The 25,836-nt window shown below is 38.1% G+C and overlaps 1 protein-coding gene across 1 annotated transcript in view; it reads right to left on the bottom strand.

The window, feature by feature from the left end:
* The window catches only part of USP7 (ubiquitin specific peptidase 7), a 70,607-nt gene that overhangs the window by 9,682 nt on the left and 35,089 nt on the right, over positions 1 to 25,836 (bottom strand). The window contains exons 3-26 of the mRNA XM_080353793.1: positions 25,633 to 25,831; positions 24,117 to 24,255; positions 23,292 to 23,380; positions 22,448 to 22,556; positions 18,918 to 19,048; positions 16,115 to 16,169; positions 15,506 to 15,586; positions 15,326 to 15,416; positions 14,429 to 14,511; positions 13,362 to 13,471; positions 12,368 to 12,524; positions 11,146 to 11,290; positions 10,436 to 10,566; positions 9,192 to 9,326; positions 8,897 to 8,998; positions 8,109 to 8,214; positions 7,618 to 7,710; positions 6,143 to 6,210; positions 4,842 to 4,942; positions 3,308 to 3,461; positions 1,925 to 1,992; positions 703 to 811; positions 533 to 610; positions 139 to 239 (exon numbers count right to left, since the gene is read on the bottom strand). Coding sequence (XP_080209919.1) covers positions 139 to 239; positions 533 to 610; positions 703 to 811; positions 1,925 to 1,992; positions 3,308 to 3,461; positions 4,842 to 4,942; positions 6,143 to 6,210; positions 7,618 to 7,710; positions 8,109 to 8,214; positions 8,897 to 8,998; positions 9,192 to 9,326; positions 10,436 to 10,566; positions 11,146 to 11,290; positions 12,368 to 12,524; positions 13,362 to 13,471; positions 14,429 to 14,511; positions 15,326 to 15,416; positions 15,506 to 15,586; positions 16,115 to 16,169; positions 18,918 to 19,048; positions 22,448 to 22,556; positions 23,292 to 23,380; positions 24,117 to 24,255; positions 25,633 to 25,831 — 2,635 coding nt within the window. The remainder of the gene's footprint in view (positions 1 to 138; positions 240 to 532; positions 611 to 702; positions 812 to 1,924; positions 1,993 to 3,307; positions 3,462 to 4,841; positions 4,943 to 6,142; positions 6,211 to 7,617; positions 7,711 to 8,108; positions 8,215 to 8,896; positions 8,999 to 9,191; positions 9,327 to 10,435; positions 10,567 to 11,145; positions 11,291 to 12,367; positions 12,525 to 13,361; positions 13,472 to 14,428; positions 14,512 to 15,325; positions 15,417 to 15,505; positions 15,587 to 16,114; positions 16,170 to 18,917; positions 19,049 to 22,447; positions 22,557 to 23,291; positions 23,381 to 24,116; positions 24,256 to 25,632; positions 25,832 to 25,836) is intronic.

Genomic DNA, 25,836 nt, shown 5'->3' with positions numbered 1-25,836 from the left:
TGGAGGCTTTTTATTTTTGACATCGTATCAGACTTCATTTGATAATAATGATTTCCACAGTATTTTAAGTTCTAAGGATACTTTTCTGCACAAAATCCACATGATCGCTTAAAAGAAATCAAAATCTTCCAGGTTTACCTTAATTTCCCTGAACCTTTTTCAGAGAGTTCTACAACTTTTTTACATTCTTCTAACAGGTCCCGCACACACCCATGCTTATCTGGATATACTGTTATTTCCTATGGAAATTGAAAAACAAAAGGGTTAGAAAACGTGAAAAGTAACCATATTAAGGCACAGAATGCACTGGTTTCTGCTCTTCATCCAAAATTCATTTTTAAAAGATAAAAATTACTAAAGTGAACACCCATGTTATCTTCAGAATCTTTAAGAACTAATACACTTTTCTTCTTCTTCCCCCTCCCCAAGTACAACTTTGTTCTAATGTTGTGTTATTCAGGGCCAACAGAGAATGTGACATACCAGCTTTGACACAAATGACAGCAAATGTATAAGAGTCAGCCTTACTCACCTCTTCCCTAAACTGGCTATTTAGCCATATGCATTTAAAACTTCTTCTGTTTTCAAAATCAGTTATTTTCATTTTGAGCTTAAGGAAGAAGAGAAAAACACTTTAGGCATACTTTGTACAAGGCAGGTTTTCTTTTTAAATTTGCACCAATGAAAACAAAAGACTCTTACCTGTTGATAGTAAAGTTTTTTGGGTTGCCTAGGCTTGAAGAACTGCAGGAGATCTCTTAAAGTACCTTCATAATTATGTCTAAGAGGATTACCAGGGCCATCCCTATAACTACAGAAGGAAAAAGAAAAACATAAATACCTCTTTAGAAGTGCTGCTCAGTAAATCAGAGTACCGAGTCCATTTCTACCCCTGCCTTCCAGTTTCACACAATCGCCAGCACAGCAGTATGTTCAGTGCTTCAGGTGAGCGTATGGCAACAGAAACACCATTTACTGTGCATGTCTACCCTCCCGGGTGTTTCCAGCTCCCCTCCGGTGCTGCAGGCTGGCAGACCTGCGTTCCTCTCAAACTACTAGTACAGCAGCACAGGCTTGGGACTGGGAAAGGTTAATTGGTGGAGCCCCATGACACAGCGAATTCCAGTGACCGCAGCACTGTGAGCTACAAAGAGCTGCTCAAATCACCAGTGTCTCACTGATGATGAGGGGAGATACCTACAGGTTAATAAAGAGCAATCTACATTTGCATGAATACAAAAAAGATGATGTAATTGGTGTGTGCATTATTCCTGCAGCGTATACATACATAGAACTACTAATATGCTGGTTTGCTATAGTTTTACACAGATTCAAATCCAGTTTCACACAACTGTGCCTGAGAACACCACTTTAAGCAGAAATGTCCCTTTTAGTCGTTGTGAACTTGTTTGATCATCTCCATTAACCATATGCAGACTTTGTAGGAGCAAGGGCAAAAAAAAAAATCAGTGAAGCAACTCCTGCATTTAAACCCATAACATCAGCAAAAATCCTGCTTTTATGTGCACTTGTTTCTGCTTTCCTCCATTCTAGAAACGTGCACTCACTGAAACAGCACTTGCTTAACAATTTGCCCCATGCAGTGAGGCTTTTAAGTAATTAATTGTTTTAGAAATTTAAACAATGACTCTTTGAAATGGGTCTTTTTTTCAATGACACTTACTAGAACTCTTCTAAAAGGTGCAATTCTTTGAGGCTCTAGAACCAGCCACTGCAATACTTCAAATTGCCTATGCAACTTGCTGTGCATACCACAACAACAACATTTTACTGGCAAAGAATTAGTTAACAACCTGAAAACAGCTCTGAAGTAACTGCTACTTATCTGCATTTGGGCTAAGTACTTGAGAGAAGTATTTTAAAGAATAGTTTAGACACAAAACACTAAGGAAATTCATCTTACCCTTGGGACTTGAAAAACTGTAATAACATTGGATCCGTATTAAGTCTTTGCGCAACTGTCTTTGCAACCTGCAAATAAATTTTTTTGTTAAGTTCTGAATTATTTCATCCAGTTATGACATTGCTCTACAACCACACAGTCATTCATTATATGTCAAGAACAGCATGCTACTGAAATTATGGGAGACCCACTATGTCTACTTCCCCGAGGCAAAATAAACTCAGATTCTGAACAGTTGACACAGAACAAGATACGCTAGGAAAAAATAAATTTAAAAAAGGAAGAAACTGTCTCTTTTATTACAATAAATCACTGCCACCGAAAGGCCACAAAATTCACAATAGCTTTACTCCTCTTCTGTGTGTTTGTTTTGATTTTGTTTGTTTCAGGTGTGTGTGGTGGTGTTTTATTTTTTTAATTATAGTATTAGTGGGGAAATAAGTAAGACTTGTTCTTTGAAAATTCCCACTATTCTTTACCTCACCCCATGGAAATTTGCTTAGTGGCTGACATCACCACTTCACTCCCATCAGGATATTCCATGTCGCTGCCTCACAAAAAGCACAAAGATTCTCTGTTTCTCCTTTACCAAGAAAAAACTATGAAGAACTTACACTTGAAGTAAAAATGAAACAAGACAAAGCAAGTTGCAAAAAGCAGACAACAGGACAGGACAGCAAAAGTCAGCCCTGATTTCCCCTGTGCTTGCAGATGGCCAAAGTTCCTGCCTTTGGTCACAGAAAATAAACTGGTTTTAAGTGATCTTTTTGACACTGACAAAAGCAACTGCAGCAGAACCGTAGGGAGCCAAATCTACTCAAGCTCTTAATAGACCAGACTAACTTTATTTTTTTAAAATTTTCATTGTCCAGTGTTCCTCTTCTAAACAGACCTGGTCACCCATAATGAACACAACAGGTTTGATCGGTTGGTGGCACTGAGCACTAAACACTGTGTGAAGAAAGCGATACAGTTTGATCTACAAAAATTAATATTGTCGGTGATATTACAAGCAGAAAATAGGTATCACTAGATTCCCAAGATGTTTTGATTTTGACAGCTAAATAAATTGAGCAAGTTTTACATGTCATTTAGAAAGTAAATGCATAATTTCATTAGAATATCATTTCCCTGACAGAGCAGAATGGTGTTTCAAGGAAAGAATCCTATTGTCAGTAACTCATTATTAATAAAACTGGGGGTTAAGTCTTTTCTTCTTACAAGCATTAGCAGCTTCCTTGAATCTTTCACTACCACAATGCAAAAAATGTACAAGAAAAGATCTACTCTCTTCTAAAAGTATGTAAAATGCACTTGTGAACTAGTGCAAAAGTTACTTTCAGAACAAGGAAACAAAAGCAGAGAAATAAACAGGACACATGCCTGAAAGTAATTCATCCTATTGGATAAAGTAACAACAAAGCCTGGGTCGTTGGGGATGGTTTTATCACAGAAAATGACATCCACACGATGATAGAGGTCTCGGAAATATTCCTTAGCTGTTGGCAGCTCACTGTTATCATTTTCTGGGTCATCCCTACAAGAGCAAACAAATGATAATACCATTACATACCACATTGTCACACATGAAAGCAGTTAGGGCTTTCAAAAACATGTTCTACAGTAAGTCAGTGACAGTTCAGAGATACAGAAATAAAGTTCAGAAACCTTTTTAAAGAGCCACCACTCGTACACAGTAGAACTAATTCAGTCAGCAGTGACCCACACCCCAGGATTCCGGTGCGGTGCAAGGGCAGGTGCGCTGTGCTTGCTTCCCTGGCCATCTGGCAATCCGCTGGATCCAGTCGCTTCACGACACATTCTAGCGGTAGCTGTCCCTCCCTCCCACCCTACCACATCACCGTGCGTCCCTACTCCCATTGCCACAGCTTTCCAGCTACTCCTGTATTAATTGCTTTGCAGAGAAGCCAGCTGTACAGCAGCACTCCTTGAACCGCAGAAGCGGAGCGGTGGGCGCAGAGGCTGGTCTGGGTCACTACTGACTGGTACCCCTAATCTTCTCAGCAGAGAAATAATGCCAGGGTACAAGCTGTGCACTTACCCAGGAGTCAGCAGCCAGCCAAAGGTGCATAACACCAACTGGGTCAACAGGGAATGCGAGTTCCAAGGCATGACATGAGAAATACATTCATCTCACATAATCTGGGGTAAGAGTGCTGAAGATAGACTAGCTGGCTTCCACCCACTGTCAGCCCATGGAGAGAAACACAGCAACACAGTTGGGTGTGACCATCAGGAGTGAGAGCATAGAAATGCTGATTTATAGCCCTGACAAGCTTATGAAAGATCCCTTCAACGGACACAAGATGCAGGAGTTCTCCTTCTGCCTTGGAGAAAACTCCAGCTGAAGCACCAGCACACCCGTGAGTCACATACGCTCAGGCAAATCGGGAGCAGCTCATCACCGTGGACCAATATGGAACTTAACATGAGCATAAGTAAAAGGAAAAAAAGGGAAAGCAGTTTAGCTTAGTTCTAGGCTGAAAGGAGCTCCAAGCCAAGAGCCTTGTGCAGCGTTACATGGTACAGAGCTTGAGAGCTGAAAGGCTGGAGGCTCTTCAGTGTCTGAGTCATGCTGGTGTCAGGGATAAAGATGCAGAACTCAGACGCATTGCTGAACCACACTCTTGGGTACCATTAAGACCTACTTTAGGTTATCAGTTTTCTAAACTAGCACGAAATCCCTTTTCCATAAATAATGTGGCATGTGATAATTAAAATGCTGCCGAGATTTTTTAATTTCCCCTTTGAATAAACAAATGAGAACTGCTGAGAATGTCTACTGTTGGAAAATTATATTTTGCTCTTGTTAAGAACACTAAGTTAAAGGAAGTCCTGCTTTCAAAGTGAACGAGGTGATGTAAGTGCAATAACCCAGCCCCACAGAAATACCTACTTCTGAAACACTATGATGTCGCCGTCCATGAGTTCATCAAGAGCTTTATCAAGAGATACATCATAGTCTTGAATCCTTTCTGTTAAATTGGGTTTAACTTCCTGCAATTAAGAAAAAAAAAGATGTTAATCACATAGAATTTTTAAAAGGACAAAAATAAAGGTCACAGAGAAAATCATCAGATAAAGCAACTTGCATATTCTTTCAACTGAAACAAATAGATAGATACATACGTAAATTAAACGTAATCTTAGCTAAGGTCCAGATGCTTCTAACTGCTATTGATAAAGCTGGCTGCTCATTTTTACCTTTGGAGTCTCACCAGAGTTACTTTAATTTTCAAAAGTATTTTATCCTTCAGCACTATCTTGTTAGCACTGAAAACTTCCAAAAAATTCAGAGAGTAATTTTCTACCGATGCAGCTTCCAGGAGCCTGGAGAACACTGGTTATGTCCACTTATTGTAATAGTGCAGAACTTTTGTATAGCAATTCACTTGTCTTTAAAATAATAAACAAAGTCACATTAAAAATGCTTATTATAAAATAGCTATATGCATATTATGTATGTATACTTGTAGGCTGACCTCTCAGGATACAACCACCTGTCTAAACAAACTGGAATCAAACTGCAACCCTGACCTGCAGAGCAGGAGTTCCTGACAGCTCTGTTTTTTCGGACAGAAGTGTGTGCACTTCCCTGGAACCACCAGAGAGAGCAGCATGACTGCTAACAAAAATCACAATTAAAAAAACCCCAATTCCTTGTTCTTACTATAGCAAGGACTTCGACTTGGCAAGATCTGCATCTTCAGCACTCAAATACAGCAGTTATAAAGATTTGTTATTTCTGTATTTGGACAGAAACATGCCATCAGGCTAAGTGTTTCTTTTGCTGATTTCTAACTTAGGGAAGGAAGGAGAAGACGCAACATTTTCTCAACTCTGCTGTCTACAGGGGGCACTGAAAATACAATGGCCAACAACATCAGCAGCATCAGCTCCTCCAGTGCTCAACTCAGAGGATAAGCACGGGTTCAGCACAGCAAAGCTGCTCACGTAGGGCTTCATGTAGACATTTTTTGTTTTTAAAGCCTCACACTTCTAGTTGTTTCATTTTAAATGTTTTGAAATTAACTATCTACTGATACTCTCTTGTAGCAATATAGACTTCAAAGCTATAGCTTACAGAGTGCTTATGATTTATAAATTACCTTTGCTGTTAGCAACATTTTTTAACCAAAAATGCTTATTTTTATCTAGTTATAGAATGTAAATGACAAAAAGTCTATGAATCCAAACCTCATAGAGGATAAGGTTAGTTTCTTGTGGAAATCCTGCTCTCTCACACATAACTGGAAGCAAGTCACCTATTGGAAAAGAAAAGGACTGTTAAATGTGTTGCACTGCTACTGAGACCCCCTGCAAAAAGGAGAGAACCTGTTTTTCCATCCTGGTTAAATAGTTTTAAAATGCCTAAGAAAGAGAGCCTTCCAGGCTGAGGCTTCCCTTATTGACATTCAACTCAGAGACAGACTTTACTGTTTCCTTCCACTTCATCTGAACAACAACAAAAATATGCGCAAAGCCAACCAAAAATCAAAGAGATGAAGTAACACCGTCCCTTCCCCAGAGAAAAACAGTAATCTCTTTTTAAAAAATTAAGACAGCTAAAATGCAAAATTAGAAAGCACGTAATAGTCAACAAAATGAGACATTCAAAATGACAAATCAAAGTATTTTAACTCAGTGGACATTTGCTGAATTCTTTAAATGGAGCCACATGAAAACCAAGGCTCACGCCTGTGCTGGTTCGGTCTGGGACGGAGTTAAATTTCTCCACAGTAGCGGTGTTTTGGATTGGTGCTGAAACTGGTCTTGATACCACAGTGATGCTTCAGTTACTGCTCAGCAGTCAAGACCTTTTCTGCTCCTCACCCCACCTCACCAGTGAGTAGGGGTGCACAAGGAGCAGGGAGGGGGCACAGCCAGGACAGGTGACCCCAAGGGACATTTCACACTATGCGACATCATGCTCAGTATGTATTTTGGGGGAACAAGAAGGAGGTGGGGGATGTTTGCAGTGATGGTGTTTGTCTTCCCAAGTCACTGTCATATGTGATGGAGCTCGGCTGTCCTGGAGATGCTGAACACCCGCCTGCGATGGCAAGTGGGGCTGAATTCCTCGGTTTCCTTTGCTTTTGCTTTGCCTATTAAACAGTCTTCATCTCAACCCACAAGTTTTCTACCCCTCTGATTCTCTCGCCCATCCCTTGTGGTGGGGGATGAGCGAGCAGCTGTGTGGGGCTTACCTGAGCTGGGGTTAAACCACCACAGCGCCCAATTCGGGCTGAGCAGCTGCTCTCAGGCTGCCATAGTGACATGTTGTAGAAGAGTTACTTTAAAAGCTACTGCAGATGTACATTCCATAGAAAAACACTTGAAATAGAAGGGAAAACCCAAGCTGGAGAGCAATACCAAATTACAAAGCTCTACAGCGAGTCCAAACCAGCTGTTTATGGTCAGCAACACCTGGTGAACACAGCAAACCTGTAACAGAAAATTAACTGTATACAGGCAACGCTCTCAGCCTTGCAGAGAGTTTCACTGACACAAAGTGGGGAAGAGAACTACCAGGTGTTGGGAGAGATCAGAATTTCTTTCTGTGATCTACCTTTGATTTCAGCGATAAAACTGATATTAGAAGAAAAAAAACCCCACCACAATCTATTGTCTTAAATTCAGTTAAAACAAAGGAATTAAATTTTAGAACTCACGTATTTTACAGGATATAGGTGTATAGATATGTCCACAATAATTCAAACTCCGAGTCTTCGAATCATACATCTTCAGAAACAACATTACATCATCTACAAATGAAGAAACAAGATTTAATTTTGAGTCAGGCTTGTTTGAGTATGCAGGGCAAATCACCTACATATTTTTCTTTAAACAGTAACAGAGATGTGTATTTGATTCAATAATTTGATTAATGTCCTTAAAATATTCTTACATGCTACTTTTATAAGTAATTTTTAATATATATTTGTATAAGTTTATTCAGGGATTTCAAAAAAAATGTGAACTGTCTTAGACATGAAGAAAAATGAGGGAAACACTGTATGAGAAAAACTAATTTCAGCACTAGAGTTTGATGGGTACATCAACATCATCATTGAAAAAAGCAGCACACTACGTCAATGTTTTCTGAGATATACCCAAAATAAAAGTATTTCGTATTTACTCAAGTTTTAGCATATATGCTTACGGTCTTTATCAAACTTGGGTAACGTTGCTCCAGTAGCAGCCATCTCTGGATCTACTGTTTCCAAAAATATTGTCCATGGATTTTCATTGTCACTGAGCTCAATCATCTACACAGAAAGGTGTGGAAGAAGAAAAAAAAGTCTCTGAAGAATATAATATAAGCTGATATCTGCATTTTCATCACATACAAGAAACTTCACGACACTCCATGAGTAGTAGAACTACTTTTTTTAAGTTGTGTTAATGACAGGAAGTTTAGAAAGTTTATAAAGAGAAACAACGAGAGATATAAAAACATCAAAAAAGTTTTAATGAAACACAACAACAGGTTTTATTTTAAAACAGACCTATTTCTTTTTCATTTAAAAAAAGTACACCCCAGCTGTCTTTATTACGGCAAGAAAATTACTTCACTTTAGAAGTAACAGGACAGTGAAACCGATCACTGTTATCTGTGATACACGCCATGTTTTACATTTCAAGCAACACACTTCATTAAATCCAGATTTTTTCACCCAAATAATGGATGACTCAGAAAGACATTTCTGTTTGAAATCTAACATAAGAATCATGATCATGCCTTTTTCATGGAAGAAACATCATGCACCACACTCCTCCCTCCTGTACAAATCAATCCACTACATCTCATCTTCTCAAGTATCAAACTTTACCAGACACACATTAAACTAAAGCCCTGAAAAGATCTGATGTCCTAAACTTACAGATGCATAAAGAGAACTAAAAATCATGGATGATGTACAGAAATGTCTTATATCGATGAATATTTACCGTTTTATTGCCATCTGCTTCATTATCTAACATTGCAGGTCTTTTTGTTCCGTTACTTCTAGCCTGCATTGGCCATAATCTGATTTGATCCTGGGGAAATCCCTAAAATAAATAAAAATGGTGACATGAAACAAACAAACGAAGGGTAAGATACTTCTATTAAACTCAAACAGATCTTCTCTTCTAAAAGGTCTAAATTATTACTGCTGGCAATACCTGGAGAAGACAAAGACTATGAAGCAACCACAATGTCATCAAATAAATAAATACAAATATTCACCTACAGAGAACTTACCATTGTTTGAGAGAGATTTTGAACAAATTCCGTAAGCGTGGAGTTTTTTAATACTTTGAAAACAGTGTATTTCACTTTTTCTTCATCGTACATATCATTGCCTTGGTGACCACAGAACTGATCCTCTGCCACTATCTGAAAAATTACATTTAAAGGTTACTATTCGTTTAAACTCAGCTGCATAATGTAATACTTTCTGATGCTGCTCTCTAAGCAACATCACTGGCTCTCTGGCTAGTGGCACACTGCTAACGCTGTTCGTGTTCACAGGAAGAAAATCTGCAAGTCTACAGATTATAATGAAATTAAAAACCAGTGATTGATAGTCAAATCAGTGTAAGTAATTAAAATACACTAATTCTTACAAATGCCAAACAATTAAAAACCAGTTGCACTTAGATTCCAATCTTGGGAACATGTGCTCTAACAAGCTTGGCACTTAAAAAAAGGCTACGTAATTATTTTGCTGGTGTAATACGAGGAAGCTGCCCTAAAATGTCTCCCACATCTCCCGTGGCTCCCACGCATTCTTTGTTAACAGAAAGACAAACGGTGCCACTCAGCTCAAGCGAAACTTCACCGGTATCTCTGCTTTGGAACACCAGAAAGAAGATGCAAGGAAACATGGAGGCAAATGGAAAATGGGTTCTATTTTCTTGTGCCAGATGGGTGCTGGAAAAAGCCATAAACAGGGTTCCTTAAGGCAATTCATAATAATCTAGTCCATCTGGCTTTTCCAAAAAGATAATTGCAAATATAAGCACTCTCTCCTTCTGCTTCTACTTGATGAGCTCAGTTTGGCAGTAGTCCAGGCTTGCAGCCTATGGCTAGATAATTCTAATTTTAGAAAATAATTCTTGAAAGAGATAAAAGTGCAGTGGCAGGGCAGCCATTTACAATAACCTGGTCCTTTTCCTTTCACCTGAACTTACTCTTTTTACTTGGAAGTACATAACTTCCGGAGAAAACAAATGTCTGTAACATACGGTACCCTTTGTTTCATTAGGATTTGTTGCATAGGTAAATATACTTACAAGCACTAAAATAATATAACTTCAAACACTATTTCCAAACACAAATTAAAAAAAATTTAAAAATTTAAAAAATAAAAATAAAAAATAAATAAAAAATAAAAATAAAAATAAAATAAAATAAAATACAATAATCAAGATTTGTCTTGGGTGGCTCAATATTCTGAATTTTAATGGCAAGATAGTTGCCACTTGATCGTTTCGAAAGCTGACCTGCACTTGCATATAGAGGTGAGCTTCCTGCCTCTCCTTCCTCTTCTGAGCTTCTATCCTCTTCTCTTCTTGTAGCCTTTCTACAAGTTGTTGAGGAATATCATGGTCTGTGACAGGTTGCAAAACTTCACCTACAAAGCAGATTTGTGATGTCATTTCAAGATATACATCAAACAAGGTTTTCTCCATATACACTTGACTTTCCTCTGATTTGAAGTCAAACCATCTTTTTTCGTCTTTTAATTAAAAACACGGTTTGATAGCATCATGTTTTGGCAGAAGCAGCACTTTCTATTCCAAGCCAAAATGCACTAGTTCCATGAAATATGAATATTTAATTCAGAAGTCTATCATACTATTCCGGATTAAAACAATACTTACCACCCCAACTTTCTTTAGTATACATATATGTCTATGTATTTATAATCGATTGGACTTAGTTTCTATCACTGAAGTTAGTTCGCTAACGTTTCCATCCCATAAAACAACCAAGGCTGAAGCACTTTGTAGATGCATGGTTTTGAAGACAAGACAACACCAGATTAGCGCAGACTTTGCAAAAGGCTGGTTGATCCCACAGAATGTCTAAATTCCCACTATAACCAACAAAGCCTCCTTGTATAGGAAGACTGTCAACAATTCAAAAGTCAAATACAGCCCTGTGTCCTTGTAAGTAAATCTAACATGGAGCACACGGCAAGCGTACGTACTTAATTTTGATTCCCTGATGTAAACCAACATGTATGCGTTGGTACAGTGCCGTACAGATAAGTCATCATCATGACCGCCGTAGTTGTGTTCAATTGCTTCTTCCTTTGTACATCTTGATACAACATCGTCATCAAATTTACACCACTAGAGAGAGAATTTTAGATAAATATTATTTTGCACACAAAAACATGTTCTTGAATGATAAATTAATCCTATTTCTGGCATGCCTTTCAGCTTCTTGAAGTAACTGTAAGTGCTCTTCAAGCAGCATGAGTTTATAAAAAATAAATCTAGTTCAGTATAATTTGTGCTACCTGTTACTTGTGCTCAGCATAAGGCCATAAATAAACCTCTACTGAAATATCTGAACATCTTACACTGAGTCTCAAAATCCCAATAATTATTAAAAGACCTTTTCCTTTAGACTATTTTTCAAAAATCTAATATTTTTATATGAATTGGAAAATTGACCCTCATTTGTTGTAAAATGAAATAAAAAGCAGTGATGCACAAAACATCCAGTAATTACTGGTGCCTTTAAAGTACTTGACAGCAAATTTTCAACTAAAACAAAAAAGCCAATTAAGAATGAAAGACAAATAGCAACAAATTTACAGCAAGATCGGGAATTTACTGTGAATGGTCATGCACACACAAAACCAGCCAACTCAAAGGAAGAGGCACCTGACCTATAAACGTCTGATCCAATCAAGTCACCGTAACCTGTACCAGGTACACGCAATAATATTGAACTTCTGAGTCATGGAAACATTTGAAACATTCATATTTGCCTAAAAAAATGCTGGATAAAATCTGACTGCAGTGTAACTTCAACATATATACACACACGACTGAAGGGATTCCCTTTGTTAAGTCTTTGCCAAAAGCCAATAGCAAAGATGAAGCTGCTCCTCTTAAGAGCCAAGTGATTCTTTAATGCCTGTAAATGCAGGCTCCACCCCACAGACTGAAAACCATGAGGGATGGTCCTTTTAATTTTGTAAATACAAAGTAAGTTTCCCAACTATATTAGAATAGGCACCAAATGAAAGAGTATCAAGCTAAGAACTACATGGAGAAGTCAAGCCCTTGTGTGATGAAGCGAGTGAGCCAGCACACTCTTCAATTATGGAACAAAAATCCCAAAGATTTGCCCATTATGAAAACTGTAAGTATATATTTGCAAAACACAAATATGTGTAGGTGCATTTCAATACTCACTTTGCCATCGCCCTTTGGATTTAAGTAAACAACATAATGTCCACCATGGTTATCTCCACTGTGCACTAGAACTGCATGAAGAATGTAATTTGCAGGATCTTTAGGATCTGTTTTTTGCAAAAATTCATCTAGTGGCAACTGTTCAGGAAATTCAAACCTAGTTTCAAAGAGAATTAAGAGTTTTATTTGTAGTTAAGACAGACACATACTGTTATTCAGGACATCAGTACTTCTAAAGCAAGTCACAAAAATTGAACAAGTTACTGTTGCAATGCCATTTCTGTCCAAGATACACTGCATGCAGTGTCAGATTTTATACTGTTTTAATATGGAATTAAAATGGTCTTTATAAGCACCTCTGAAAAAGTATGCCCTCCGTAACAAGGGTAAGAGAACTTCAACTGAAATAGTGCTGGTTTGGATTCACTGTGACAAGGGAAAAGCTCAAAACCTGCTATTTTCTAGCACAACAATTCAGCTTGTCTAGCAGAGGTACCATCGGACTGAAATGTTATTCTGCCATGTCTTTGAGGTGCTGCAGTTTCACCTTCTTGGTGAGACTGAAATCATTGCAATACAGATTTAATTTACAACCAACAACGTACTCCCTTGAGAAATTATCAGCCTCTGCTTGGAGTGAGAGGGCATGGACAGAGATGGAGGGAAAGCAGAGAACTACGTATTCATCCTACTTAGTCTTGTAGCAGCTTATGGGAACATACCAACTTTCCACAGACAGCACAAATAACGTTCCACAAAGCCTTAAAGGATGCGTTCACTCATTTCATACACAAAGCAACAGCTAGAAATGACTATAAGTATTCGGTTTGTCATTTTGAACCTTTGGGGGATGTCCACCATGTGTAACTGCACACACCTTCCTCTTGGAGTTCATCAAAAAACACCCAACCCAACCCAACCAACCGCAAAACAAACCAAACAAAAACCCCAAACAAACAAACAAACCAACCACCCACCAACCCAAAAAACTTACCTATCATTTATCTTGATGTTTTGGTCAGTCTGAGGATCATACATAAATCTCATGAGCTGTAGATGTAATACTGGTGGCAATGTTAGGAACTTCACACCTTTCTCTGCCTCCTAGATATTTTGAAGGAAATAGAGGGTTGAAATTGCAAGATTTTTAGCAACTCAAAATACTTCTTTGTTGCAGAAGCCCTTCCTATGGACTTGTATTTCATAGGCTTGACAACACAATGTGCACCAAAGAATAGTTCAAAACTTGGGTGGAAGTTAATAGTAACACTGCATCAACCTGCCCGGACACTACTCCAGTAACACAAGAACCCAGTTAGTTTAAATTTAGGTCCTTCATACAAGCACATGTGAACACCTCACTGTACTAAGAGCAAGTCACCTGAATAAACAAAATTAGAATAAGGAGGCAAAACCTCATTGCAATCAATTAAGAATTTCATGTTCATTGTATCCTGCCAACAAATACTCGGTACCTTCCTAAGAAGAGCTGAAGAATACATAGAATCTTACCGACAAACCCTGGTATATGGAAGCTGCTAAAGTAAACTTTAATAAGACAACATTTTTTATAAAGGGTTTTGGTTTCCTACAGTGCAGCAAAGTACAGCTGAAAAGCTCAGAAATGTGCACACACACGACTGTTCAGAATTCCACAGGTTCATTTGGCATTCTTGTTGATGATACAAAAATGACCTCTCTAAAACCACTTTTAGAGTCATGCTGCCTTTTTACTAGATGCATAGAAGAACAGACTACTCTAAGAACAGCTTCTCATTCTGGAGACCTGTAGAGAAGTTAACAATTCTAGTCACTAAAACACTTACAGGTGTAAAACTCATTCCTAAAGAATTCATTTTAGAATCCAAGCTCCATTTTAAGAAACTCGACAGCAATTAAGAGTAGCTACGTTAAAGCTTGTTTAAGGTGAAAAAAATCACCAAAATCAGTTGACAGAACCTAGAATGGGTTTTGCAACGTTTTCTGTCTACCATAACTTTGTTAAATTACTTTATCAAAGACAGAGAAATAAAATTTAAAACCAAATTAAAAAAAAAATACCTGCAAGCCGTGTTCTCCTGCATCGTACTTGTTATCACCATCCAACTGTTCCACAGCAACGTAGTCAATGAAGGACTCAAAAACTAAATGAAAAAATATTGGGGAATTGTAGGGAAGGACGAAGAAAAAAACATAAGTTTACTCTAGCCTGGGGGCTTAACAATGTATAAATCAAATAACATTAAGACACGAGAGTTTGTGTTTTAATATTTCTATCTTTATTTAAAAATAAATTATATTGCTTAAGAATGTCAAGAAATGCACCAAATTGTAAAGGAATACATAAAAATATCAACAGATTTTTTAAAAATCCCATAGTTACAACTGTCTGCCAAATTTCCTGTTCTCACTTTACATGTGTCAGGTATCAAGCTGGATGATCCTGCTTGCTGGACTCTTACATGTACTTTTTCGTGTCTTGTATGCCAAGTACTTGGTAAAGTGAAGACATGGGACCACTGTCACACTGCCCAGTTAGTTCATTCTTTCTATTTGCTTTTACTATGGTCAGGTCTAAATAAGAATCTATTTCCTCCAAGTTCATCTTCATATATAAATTATAACCTACTTTGGCAACACTACTATTATCACCATGGCACAGCATGTACTTCTGTGACACCACAAAAACTTCTAATATTCACAGGCTTCTATGAAGAGAGAAATAGGGAGGAAGAAGCAAGGCAAGGGAAATGGGAGAAAGGAAAAAAGGCAACCAAAGTGAAAACATTTTCTACAGAAAATATTTTCAATGAGGTATCAAAGACTCTTTCCTCTGAAATTAAAGGAAGGATATTTCCAAGTGCTGAGCACCAACAGACACATTTGAAATCAACAGGCACTAAAGATGCCCAACATGCTGATGTATTTGATCAGTGCATATGACAATGTATCACTTACTATTTTTCTTTCCCTTTATACTTAGCTGGATGTCATAATAATCTTCTATTCGTTCAGATCGATAGTCTACGTGTTTGCATTGGATATAAGACTGTAAACAAAAAACCACAGAATTTCAATGTATAAAAGTAACAGAGTTAATTCAAATTGTTGAAAAAAAATAAATAAATAAATACATACCACCATCTTCCCCCTGAACAATTTAGGAATAGTGCCTTCTACACACGTGCCTTTCATTTTATTTTCCACATTATCAAGCAGCTGAAAGAAAAAATAGTTTTTACACAGGATAAACTTGCAGGTTTTGTATTTATTCATCACACACAGATGACTACTTCACTGATTAAACTCTAAATCACTTGCATAAAAACAAAATGTTAGTCTATTCATACTGGCATCTCCTTTCTAGTCCTTCAAATCTGTGTCTCCCACCTAAAACCTGCACTGAGGGCTACTCCAGCTACACTCCCTTGAGTCTGGAAAACCTCACAAATGTAACAATGCATTTGCATCTTGAAATCTGCATTTCTCTCCATGGCTACGAAAGAACCACTTCCATTTATTTTCAGCCTTCCCTACCCTTTACAAATTCCTCACCCACACAAGGCCACAATCAATCCCATTTTTAAAAGAGAAATCAACTAAGGCAAAACCTCTATGTCTTAGAGACCTAATCTAAATTGATCAATGCCAGTATTACTAGGATTGTTACTAAATTAGCTTATATATACACAATATCAAGAGATAACATTATGCATCACCAATCAGTAAGAAAGAGTAAAAACATACCACTCGACATAATTCCTGGACATCATGTTGCATGAAGCTGTCTAAAGTTTCCCACCTTTGTAAGACAAACAAATATACAATTACTATATTATGAAGAAAAATTACTGCTCAAAAGACTTTTTTTCAGATCAAGGATTTAATACACAGCAAGAGAAAGACCCTGAGAATTCGCACTGTCTGATGCACAGGTTGTTTCAGGTCTGTAGCATTTAAAGGGCAAAAGAAGGGGCAGTGAAGGGGTGGGACAGTGGCAGCCGCTTTGTGTCCCTCAGCCCTCTCTGGGGATGGGGGACAGGGACAGCAGCTGGAATCAGCCAAAGGGCCCAGAGCTGAGCTGTTGCTCTCAGAAGAATTCTTCCAGTCTACAACCTGGTCTCAGATTACGTCAAAAAAACCTCTTAAGAAAAGGCCTGGGAGCAATTCAGCGCTGTCAGAACAGTTTCCGCAGCGTGTTTCCAGCTGCCTCGCTCCTGAGAGCCCTTCAGGTGCAGTCAAGTAGCGCTCAGGGATTATTTCAGTACATGAAAGGAAGTAAATGGATTTAAACAAAATACTGGCTCCTTTCTGCTCATCTAAACAGTTAATCCTGGACGCACCGTAACCCCCAGGATACAGGAGGCATCCAGCCTCCTGAACCAGTCCCTGTGCAAACACACTCCTTTGATAGGCAGGGTGACACCATGGAACACTGCAACATGGGTGCTCAGTGTTACTGCGTTAAAGAAAAAAGAAGCATAAAGCATCTCCAGCTTCAGTATGAAATACTTCCTCTTTCAAGCTCTTTAACTTAAACTCAAGAATGTTTTGTTAAGTCTCTGACAACTTTTTTTCCAGAGCAACCACTCCTAACCATGTGAAATAAGCCCTGTATGCTGTAGGCTCTGGCTCAGCAGCAGGTTCAAGGGCAGCCCCTGGAGCCACAAGAACAGGGTGACCAGGACCAACACTGACGTCACCTATCCCTCCATCTCTTCTCTGTGCCTCACTGTCACACTGGGCACAACAGCGTGGGGCTCCACACCGAAACAAGCTGAATGAAGTGACCTGTTGGGTATTTAAAAATGGAAAATAACCTCCCGATTCCCTAGACTTTCCATACCAGCCAGCTTAAAGGATAAAATCAGAGAAAAAGCTTACAGACTAACATCATGATAAAAAAGGGCTCCTTCAGACAATGGCCTCACTTTCTCCTGGAAGAAGCCAAAACTCACCATACCCAGTAAAAAGTGATGCTCTACAGAGCAGACAGGTAGGTCTCACAAGGTCAGAACCCCCCCGCACTGATTTAATGGGGGAGAAAAGACCAAATCTTCAAACATATTAAAAAACTGCTTCCTAAGAATGAAATCATTTTTAAAATCTTGCTCTCAGATACAAAATTAAGCATCTGCAACACCCTCGGAAAAAATCTCTTCATGCTACTAAAGATGACACAGTTGAGATCTTAACTCAAGATGAAATATTTACAATATCAGCAACTCTTTCCAGTGTCACAGGACAGCAGGAGTGCTGATAAACGAAATATACAGTGTGCTGGTACAAAGAGAGTATGACCAGATAAACATACAGCACTGAGGTTACCAATTTCATTTTAAAATTCCCTCAAAAGGTGAAAAGGGAATGTTACAAAGATGCAAGGTTACAAAGAGCCTTATCAGGACAGAGCACTACTACAGGTTTTAGCAGAAGATGCGGGACGGACGCTAGGACAGCTGTGTGAAAAAGATGATACAAATTTCTTAATCTGTTTTTAAATTTAAAAAATGCTTGTCAATATGACTACAAATGACTAGTCTACAAATACAGTGCGACAAACTAATGCAAAATACAATCTTTTACAACAGTTTTTGATAAGATCCTACTCCATGCTTACTCGACATGCAAAGAGAAGGCTTGTAAAGGTTATGCTACTCTTAATCCTCTGTTCTAATCTGTGCTCGACCAAAACATCAAGCTAGTAAAGAAAACTCAACACCCTTAATGCAGCTACACTGTGGAGTTCTATGTCTAGCATCTAGATACTCCAGATGTAAAATTACATCCTGCAACACCATTTCACAATAAGTACCATCAGAATGGAAAAAAATACCAGACAGTGAACTGGATACTGGGCAAAAAAAAAGAAAACAAAAAGCAAGTCTCTTTTTGTAGATGTTTTATCGAGGAGAGGAGGGTGCTAGAATGAGGTGAATGCAAAGAATTACTGTGTGTGTGTGCTCCCACACCTTTACTTCGTGCAACAGATACTCCTCTAAAGCTTTAAATCACAAAACAGAATACAGCATTAAATGCTTCTCAATTGTACACAGGCAAAAATATGTGCATCTTTGATATGTCATAAGAAAATGTTACAGCAGTCATCAATGCACAACTAACAATATGGACATACAAATCACTGCTATTTCTCTAAATTTAAAACAGATTTAAATTTTAAAAAAGGCATTCACAATACACGAACTGCAATGTTTCAACAACATCTTTTGTCCTGAATTTTACTAAAGGCGAATGTATCACACAGTTTTCAGGTAACGGGTAAATTGTAACCAACCCTGCTTCTAACAGCTGTGTTTGTGTACCGCTCCCCTCGCCAAAAAATCTGACTTTTGGATTAGCCGTCTTTAGTACTGATTATAAATAAAAACCTACCCAAGTAAACTAACAAAAGTCAGCAATTACCATAATGCTATATTAACACTTTTCTGCATCTCTCTAAAAATAGCCTGATTTAAATAAAACATTTTTAAAGAAAAGCCTTACAAAGCCTGTAATAGCCCAATATGTAGTCCAAATTTTTGAAACTTACCCAAAAGATTTTGTTAACTTTTTAGTTCCGACTGGTTTGTCACTATGTTGCAGCTCATAGAACACTCTTTGCAATGCTAAAGGAACACTTTTGGATGAATCATCTCCTTCTGTGGGCATCATGTACACAGCCTGAAAAAGCATTTAGTTCAATTAGTATCTAAGGAAAAGTTTATTGCTCATATTGTTTAACGTATTCTTTCCTCTTCAGTGGCTTCCTTTGTATAACTCCATTTAATCATCACTTCAAAAAAAGTCTGAAAAAAATCTCATACCATAGTGTAAAAACATTACTTGTCTGGAATGTCTTCTTAGAGCACACTGGTTAGGAAGACGTGAACGACAGATTCCATTCACGGTTATTTTATCTACATAGCTCCCTTACTCCACCCTAGAAAAGAGAATGCAGTAAAGCATTCAAAACCTTCCAACAACTTATCACACCTGCTATGTCTATGTACTCATTGCAGCATGACCAGATATACTGATCAGTACCACAGGCTTTTGAAAATAACTTCAGGTTTGTGCTGTAGCTTGTCTGTCTGTGAATATTGTCACCCACTGCGGGGGTGACACACACAAATGACACTGGAGTTTATTTATAATTACTGCATTCCAGTTGCCATTGAACAAAACCACTAGTATTATTTCTTCTGATATTCTAAGTGTGTTGCTACAAAGTACAATTTCAACGCACAGCCTTTCTTTGCTTCTTCCATTTGTGTACGTAAGTAGTATCAAAGCCCGATTCTCAGTTTCTCCAATCTAAAACAAACCACTTTTTAAATATGATCCTCTACAAGCCTTACCCTCCAAACTCTGAAAGCTCAAGGCATTTTGATCTATTTGAAAAAGGCAGAATCTCTAATTTAACACCAGAGACGTTCCCTCAGGAAATGAACACAAAAGAATGACAGGGACATGCATAGGCAATGGCCATAAGCAACAGACACAGATATCAGAAACATTTTAGATATTTACATAGGAAAAGAATGCTACAGATAAGCATGAACATACTGCTTAAAGTCAAGAAAATTACTTGAGGAAGAGAAGAAAATACTGTGTATGAAATTCCAAAGTAAGGTTAAGTATATTAGATAAACTGAGGAGAGTCAGATCAGGGAGAAATGTACTGGACCCATATTTCTGATTTTAGCAGTTACATAAACATTCTGCAACGTTCTCAGGAACTGCAGGGAATTTTTCAACAGAAGTAGCAAAGAGTTTTAAAACAGCCTGGATGCAGCAGCAAGCACTGAGTGGCCAGATGCACCGATGACAGACACAGGAGGACTCATGTGATCTGGTCCAAGATCAAACCTGGACCTATTTGGGAAGGAACCACCACCCCTTGCCTGGGTAGACTGTGTTGAAGCACAGGTTTATCCCACACAGACAAAAACACGGTCTCAAGAGGAAGTTCCTTTGCTTTATTCCCTACCACTGAAGCCACCTGGTTGCTAACGAAAGGAGGTCTCAGTTCAAATATCCAGGAACCTCCCATCTGTGGTCTGGACACAAAGCCAAGGAGAAAGGATCTCTGCATCGATCCTCACCCAATGCCCACTCTCCGCAGGTCCATGCTTGCTCTGACCACTGGCCATGGCTCTTCCAGCTCCATTTCTGGCAGCAACTGCTCTCAATAACACCAATAAAAATCACTATTTCTTCTAAGTAAGGAGGATTAACAGAAATAATGGGATTGGTGATGAGCAAACTGAGGATACTACACATTTTATTTTACTTGGTTTTAAGAGAAGCAAGTCTGCTCAAAGTGAAAACAAAAATGTTGCAGAAATTAATTTTTTCAGGTGATACGACTGGTGATTCTTCTTTATCTGTAATAAAAGCAAGTGAGTCTTAAAACTGCCTAAAACTACCACTGTAGTCTGCTCTGTTTATAGGGGCTTTGAAAACCTGAAGAATGAGCAGAGAACTGGGCATTTCAGCTGATGTCTGTAACATTTCCATAAAGGAAGCTGCAGGTCACAGACAGCAAATCAAGCTTCTCATGTGGTCACTATCCAGATGTTATCACTCCCTAAAAGCTGGTATTTATTTGGAGGCTGGGGAAGAAGTGTAGAGGAATGCCTGAAAACATTCATTCAGCTGAAAAAAACCCTGTATCACAAAAAGCATTTCTTCACAGAACAAGATTACTTCATGGTACATATTGATTTACTGACTACAAGACAGTCTTGAAAGGAACTACTCAATTGGATTAGATGTAGCTATTATAAAAACACATTTTTCTTTCAAGAGCAACTTGAAGTCGTCCAAAAAAATAAAAGGCACAAACATTATGAGTGCCGAGCAAAAAGAAGAGGCATTATAATAAATGATGAATTGAATAAGTAAATTATACCTTGTGCAAAAAAGAAACAGGTGCATCATTTAAGACAAGGCAAGTATTTATTTCTTGTCCGTGGCATTGGTAAGATGTCAGTTACAGTCTACTGCTGGAGTTCAATGCACTATTTTTTGCAATGCTTCAGAGTAAGCAGCACATTGCAAAAGAGGAAAAAGAAAACCCAACTAGGACACTTACAGGCTACAGCGATGTAAATAATGATAAAATGGTGGAAAATCTAAGACAGTGAAAAGTAGATACATTAAAAAGGCAAATTTTGGAGAAAAGAAAACTTAACAGAAACAAAACAACCAGCAGACCCAAAAGAAAGCAGAAGTCCGAAAGTTCAGTTTCACTAAGAGACATGCAATAAGCACAAGAATGGGCAGAAGGACAAACGAGGATCAATAGGACACTCCAATAGACTAAATGGTGCCAAGTTACATTTTTCCCCAAGTATATCTCCTCTTCCAGATAGCCACCTCATGTCAAGTCAGCATTTATGTCTGCATCCCCTTAGGGCTTCTGCACCACTTAAAAACTATATGTTATCTAGTATATCTCATCTTGGGTTTGCATGAGATCTTTATTAATCTGATATTTAAAGCAGTTCTTCCTTCCAGCAAAGAAATAACATCTATGGTAAATAAAAAACACATGAATGAAATTAATATAAAATAAAGGTGTTTAAACTACTGAAATTATAACACTTGCCATCACTACAAAGATGCTAACCATAATAACAGAAAATTCAACTCTGTAATGTAAGGTTAAAGACAAAACACATTAATTAAAAAGGTCATGTTTATGTTTTTACACTGTTGACTTCTCTATTTTAACTATTTGAAGAAAGAAAAATTAATTACGTTTCTCATCTGCAAGATCTAGAGGTTGGTTTTAATTCCAACAGTTCATAGCAACATTAGCACGTAAGACACCCCCCTTAAGCTCAGATCTTCAACAGGTACTCTGTGCTTTCATAAAAGCCAAGGGTCCGTGTTCAAGAAACCCCAAAAGCAGGTGCCTGCACTCAGCCTCAAGTGAGATGTGCGTCACCATGCACGTCACAACTTCTCTAAGAGGATGAAGGAGGCAAAAGGAACAGACAGCTCTGTTTTGAAGCATTTCTAAATACTGGGTATTTCAATTAGCAATCTCATTTTCTTTTACATGTTAATTACCTTTCGTAGTTGATTTGTGAAAAATAAAGTCTGTAACAAACTGTTCATGTAACAAGTTGCTCCCTGGTTCTTCAAGCCAACGTATCCGGTGTGCTTCTTTGAATCCCATCTAGAAAACAATTAGTAGTTAAAAACAAGACAGTTTTGTATTAACTATAATAAAGGGTGTTTGTTCTAAGGTAGCACTGCTGGCAGATATGAGCCATGCTTCATTACTGAGGTTCAAATAATAGGCTACACTTCACCACTGCCTGCCAGTAACAACAGTCTCTGCAACTAAGTGTTTTGTTATTTTGTTAGTTTTTTGTTTGTGTGTTGTGAGTTTGTTTCTGTTTTTGGTTTGTTTGTTTGTTTTGAAGATATTTACTATGAAAGTGTACTGGAGCCAGGAACTGTATTTTTAAGGGCAAGTCTGCATTTCAGTACAACCGATTTGTTTAAAAGTGACCTGAAGGAGAATGACTCAAATGGCGCAGTTTTAAAACACCTGTAAACCAAGGCAAGTCAGACAGCAGAGCCACCTGCCTGCGTCTGAAACCCTTATGAGCAGTGATTTCAGAAATGATGAAGCTAGATTTGGAGAGGTGTTAAATCACAAATCAGTTCCTACAGAAGCTGAAGTTCTACAACATTATGCTGACTAATGCCAATGGAAATTTCACCTCTACAAAAAACTCATTATATGACTAATGAAAAATACTGCCATGTCAGAACTCACTGATTAAAGTCACAGTGACAAGTGAGAATGTCTAATGAGAGCTAGAAATATTAATAACATAAAATACTTGAACAATCTCAAGCAACATAAAATATTAGAAGACTTTTTTTAAAAAAGGATACTTACGCCACTCCATGTGGAGCATCTGCTTGAACATAGACTTCAAAGGTAACTTTGTCCTCTTCTATAAAGCCTTTTTCAGGATCAGTAACTTCCTGTAAAACGGGAATGACACAAGAACATGAAAATTTGATCTTGCAACATGACTGTACCCAGTTAGACATCACTTTATTTCCAAGCCTGAGCTATCAGAAATGATAAACTGAAGAAGAAAAATTGAAGGACACCAACACAGCTGGTTTTCAGCTTAATACACTTTAATTATTTCTTAATGTCTCAATACAGGAAACTTGTTCCTGGCTTTTAAAATGTTGCAGTACTACTTCAATTTTCTGTGGGTAGTAAGAATTGGTAATCAAATGATCTGTTTCTTCTGGACAATATTCCAGTCAGATGACAAATTAAGTGCCAAACCTTTGAGAATGCTTAGAAAGTTGTCTCAATTCAAGATCAGTCTTAGTACTATCATTAGGGCATTAAATATCTGTACACATATACAAAAAACACAGGGAAATGCAAGAAAATCAATGTTTCTTCAGAACGACATAGACTATCACATTCTGAAAACAAAAACCAAGCATTCAGGAACACAGAAAATAACAGAGGGAATATTTAAATCACAACGTAAGTAAAAGTTATCTACAATAAGGAAGTACAGGAATTTGTAAGAAATTGAAAAAGAAGCTTCAGCAATGACAGAAAAAAAAAAAAAAAAAACAGGTTGTGAAAAATAAGACCAAACCACTTTTCTGTAAGTATCTCAGCATTCAGGAGCGCAACTTCAAAACTGTTCCTATCTAGTGACACATTAATACACGTCCAATTACTTACACTCCAGGCCATGAAGTTGGAAAAGCCCCAGTCATTTTCCTTATGAAAGAACAAGTGACTAATGCGACGACTGAATGATTTTTCATCATCCTTGTAGTTTATTATCTTGAGAACTGCTTGTGCATGACAAGACCATGACCTATAAATACAGAAGAAAAATTTGAAACTCATTCAAAACGAAGCTCTTTATAGCCATTAGAATATTTTTTTTGGTTAAGGATTTTTGGTACATTACTTCCACATACAGGATTTTTTTTTTTTCCTCTTAGATGGTAAGATCTGGTTAATTGTATTGAGGGCATGAGTCCCTGGGGCTGCCTGAAGCCATAATATGAATGTGAAGCTGGAACAGAAATTTTTCGCAGTGCAACTGTGTTTAAGGAGTGAACTGCTCTCTAAGGTGAGCTACTCCTGATCTCCTTCAGTGCAGCTGGATAAGCCAACCCAAAGCAGGCTTGGTGTCTCCAGAGTGTGACAATTCAGCCCTTGGCTAAGGAAAGGATGAGGTGGTTCCACCCACAAGATAAACTCCCCAATACTCTGATTTCCTCAGCAGCACTTCTTTATGATGGTCCCTGTTCAAATTCATCCCACTTGTGCAAGACGATCTGACTGAATATCAGTTCAGACAAGTCCTCATCACTCTCACGCAGCAGCATTACTCCTTGCTTAGTTCACCAGCCACGCCATCTTCTGAAGATCACCCCATCCCTTTTATGTGACTACTCGTGTGCAGTTCACTTCTTCTGTGACTAGTAAATACACTTACCACTTGCTTCTTTAACTTCCACACTGAGCACTCACCTTTTAGATTACAAAAAATGATGGAAAAGAGTAACTTATTATCCAGAGTGAGCTGTAAGTTGTGTGAGATTTGGTGCAAGAATGGAGCTACCCTACTGGAAAAGATACCTGTGAGGGGTCTGCACTTTAGCTGGATAAGACACAGTAATGCCCCAGAAATTTGCATTTATCTTCTTAAATTTCCATATTATTTAAAAAAGTGGTCAAAGATAGCCAGTTTTGATTTGCATGCAGGACTCCAAGAACATGCACATGTTCGTATCTCGCTTGATGAGCACTGAACTCATCTAAGGACATGATTCCCCACACAGCTCTGCCTCAGCTGCCAGCAGTTACCTGCTCATGCTTTACAAGGCAGGAGTTGGAGCTCAGCAGGTTAAAGAAGCTCCAGTAGCACTTCAGTTTGAAATAAACCCAGAACTTTTCCCATGGTTAGTCAAAAACGTCTCCCCAGCAATCAAACAGAAATATATCTAAATTCTACCACAAACTTGTAGCTACATGAGCTACTTTTAGCTCCTCCTAAGGAGAGGATTACAGTTATGCTTTGGGATTTAGAAAGGTGAGGGAAAAAGGAGACTCAAACTCTTGCAAGAATTCTTTCCTCTTGCAGAAAGCCAGACAGAATAATTTTTTAGATGTCTGCATTGCTTGCAATACGGATTAAACTGGTATCAAATGAGGACTTGTTCAATAATTAAAAGGGTCTTACGTGGAATCAGATTCAGCATTGCACTGAAGGAAGAATCCTACACTTTTTTGGTGTGGTCTGTCCGGGTAGAGCCGTGGCATAACCATGATCTTCCATGGCAAATTCCGTACAAAGCAGGGAGGACTGAGAACTGACTCACTCAATCTGTTGAAGCGTTCAACTGTAAACTGAAATGTTGCTTCTGATCGCCAACTTGTATCTGTA

This window comes from Nesoenas mayeri (genome assembly GCF_963082525.1).
Source record: "Nesoenas mayeri genome assembly, chromosome: 15".
In the NCBI taxonomy this organism is placed as follows: Eukaryota; Metazoa; Chordata; class Aves; order Columbiformes; family Columbidae; genus Nesoenas; species Nesoenas mayeri.
This window is presented reverse-complemented; position numbering and strand designations above follow the sequence as displayed.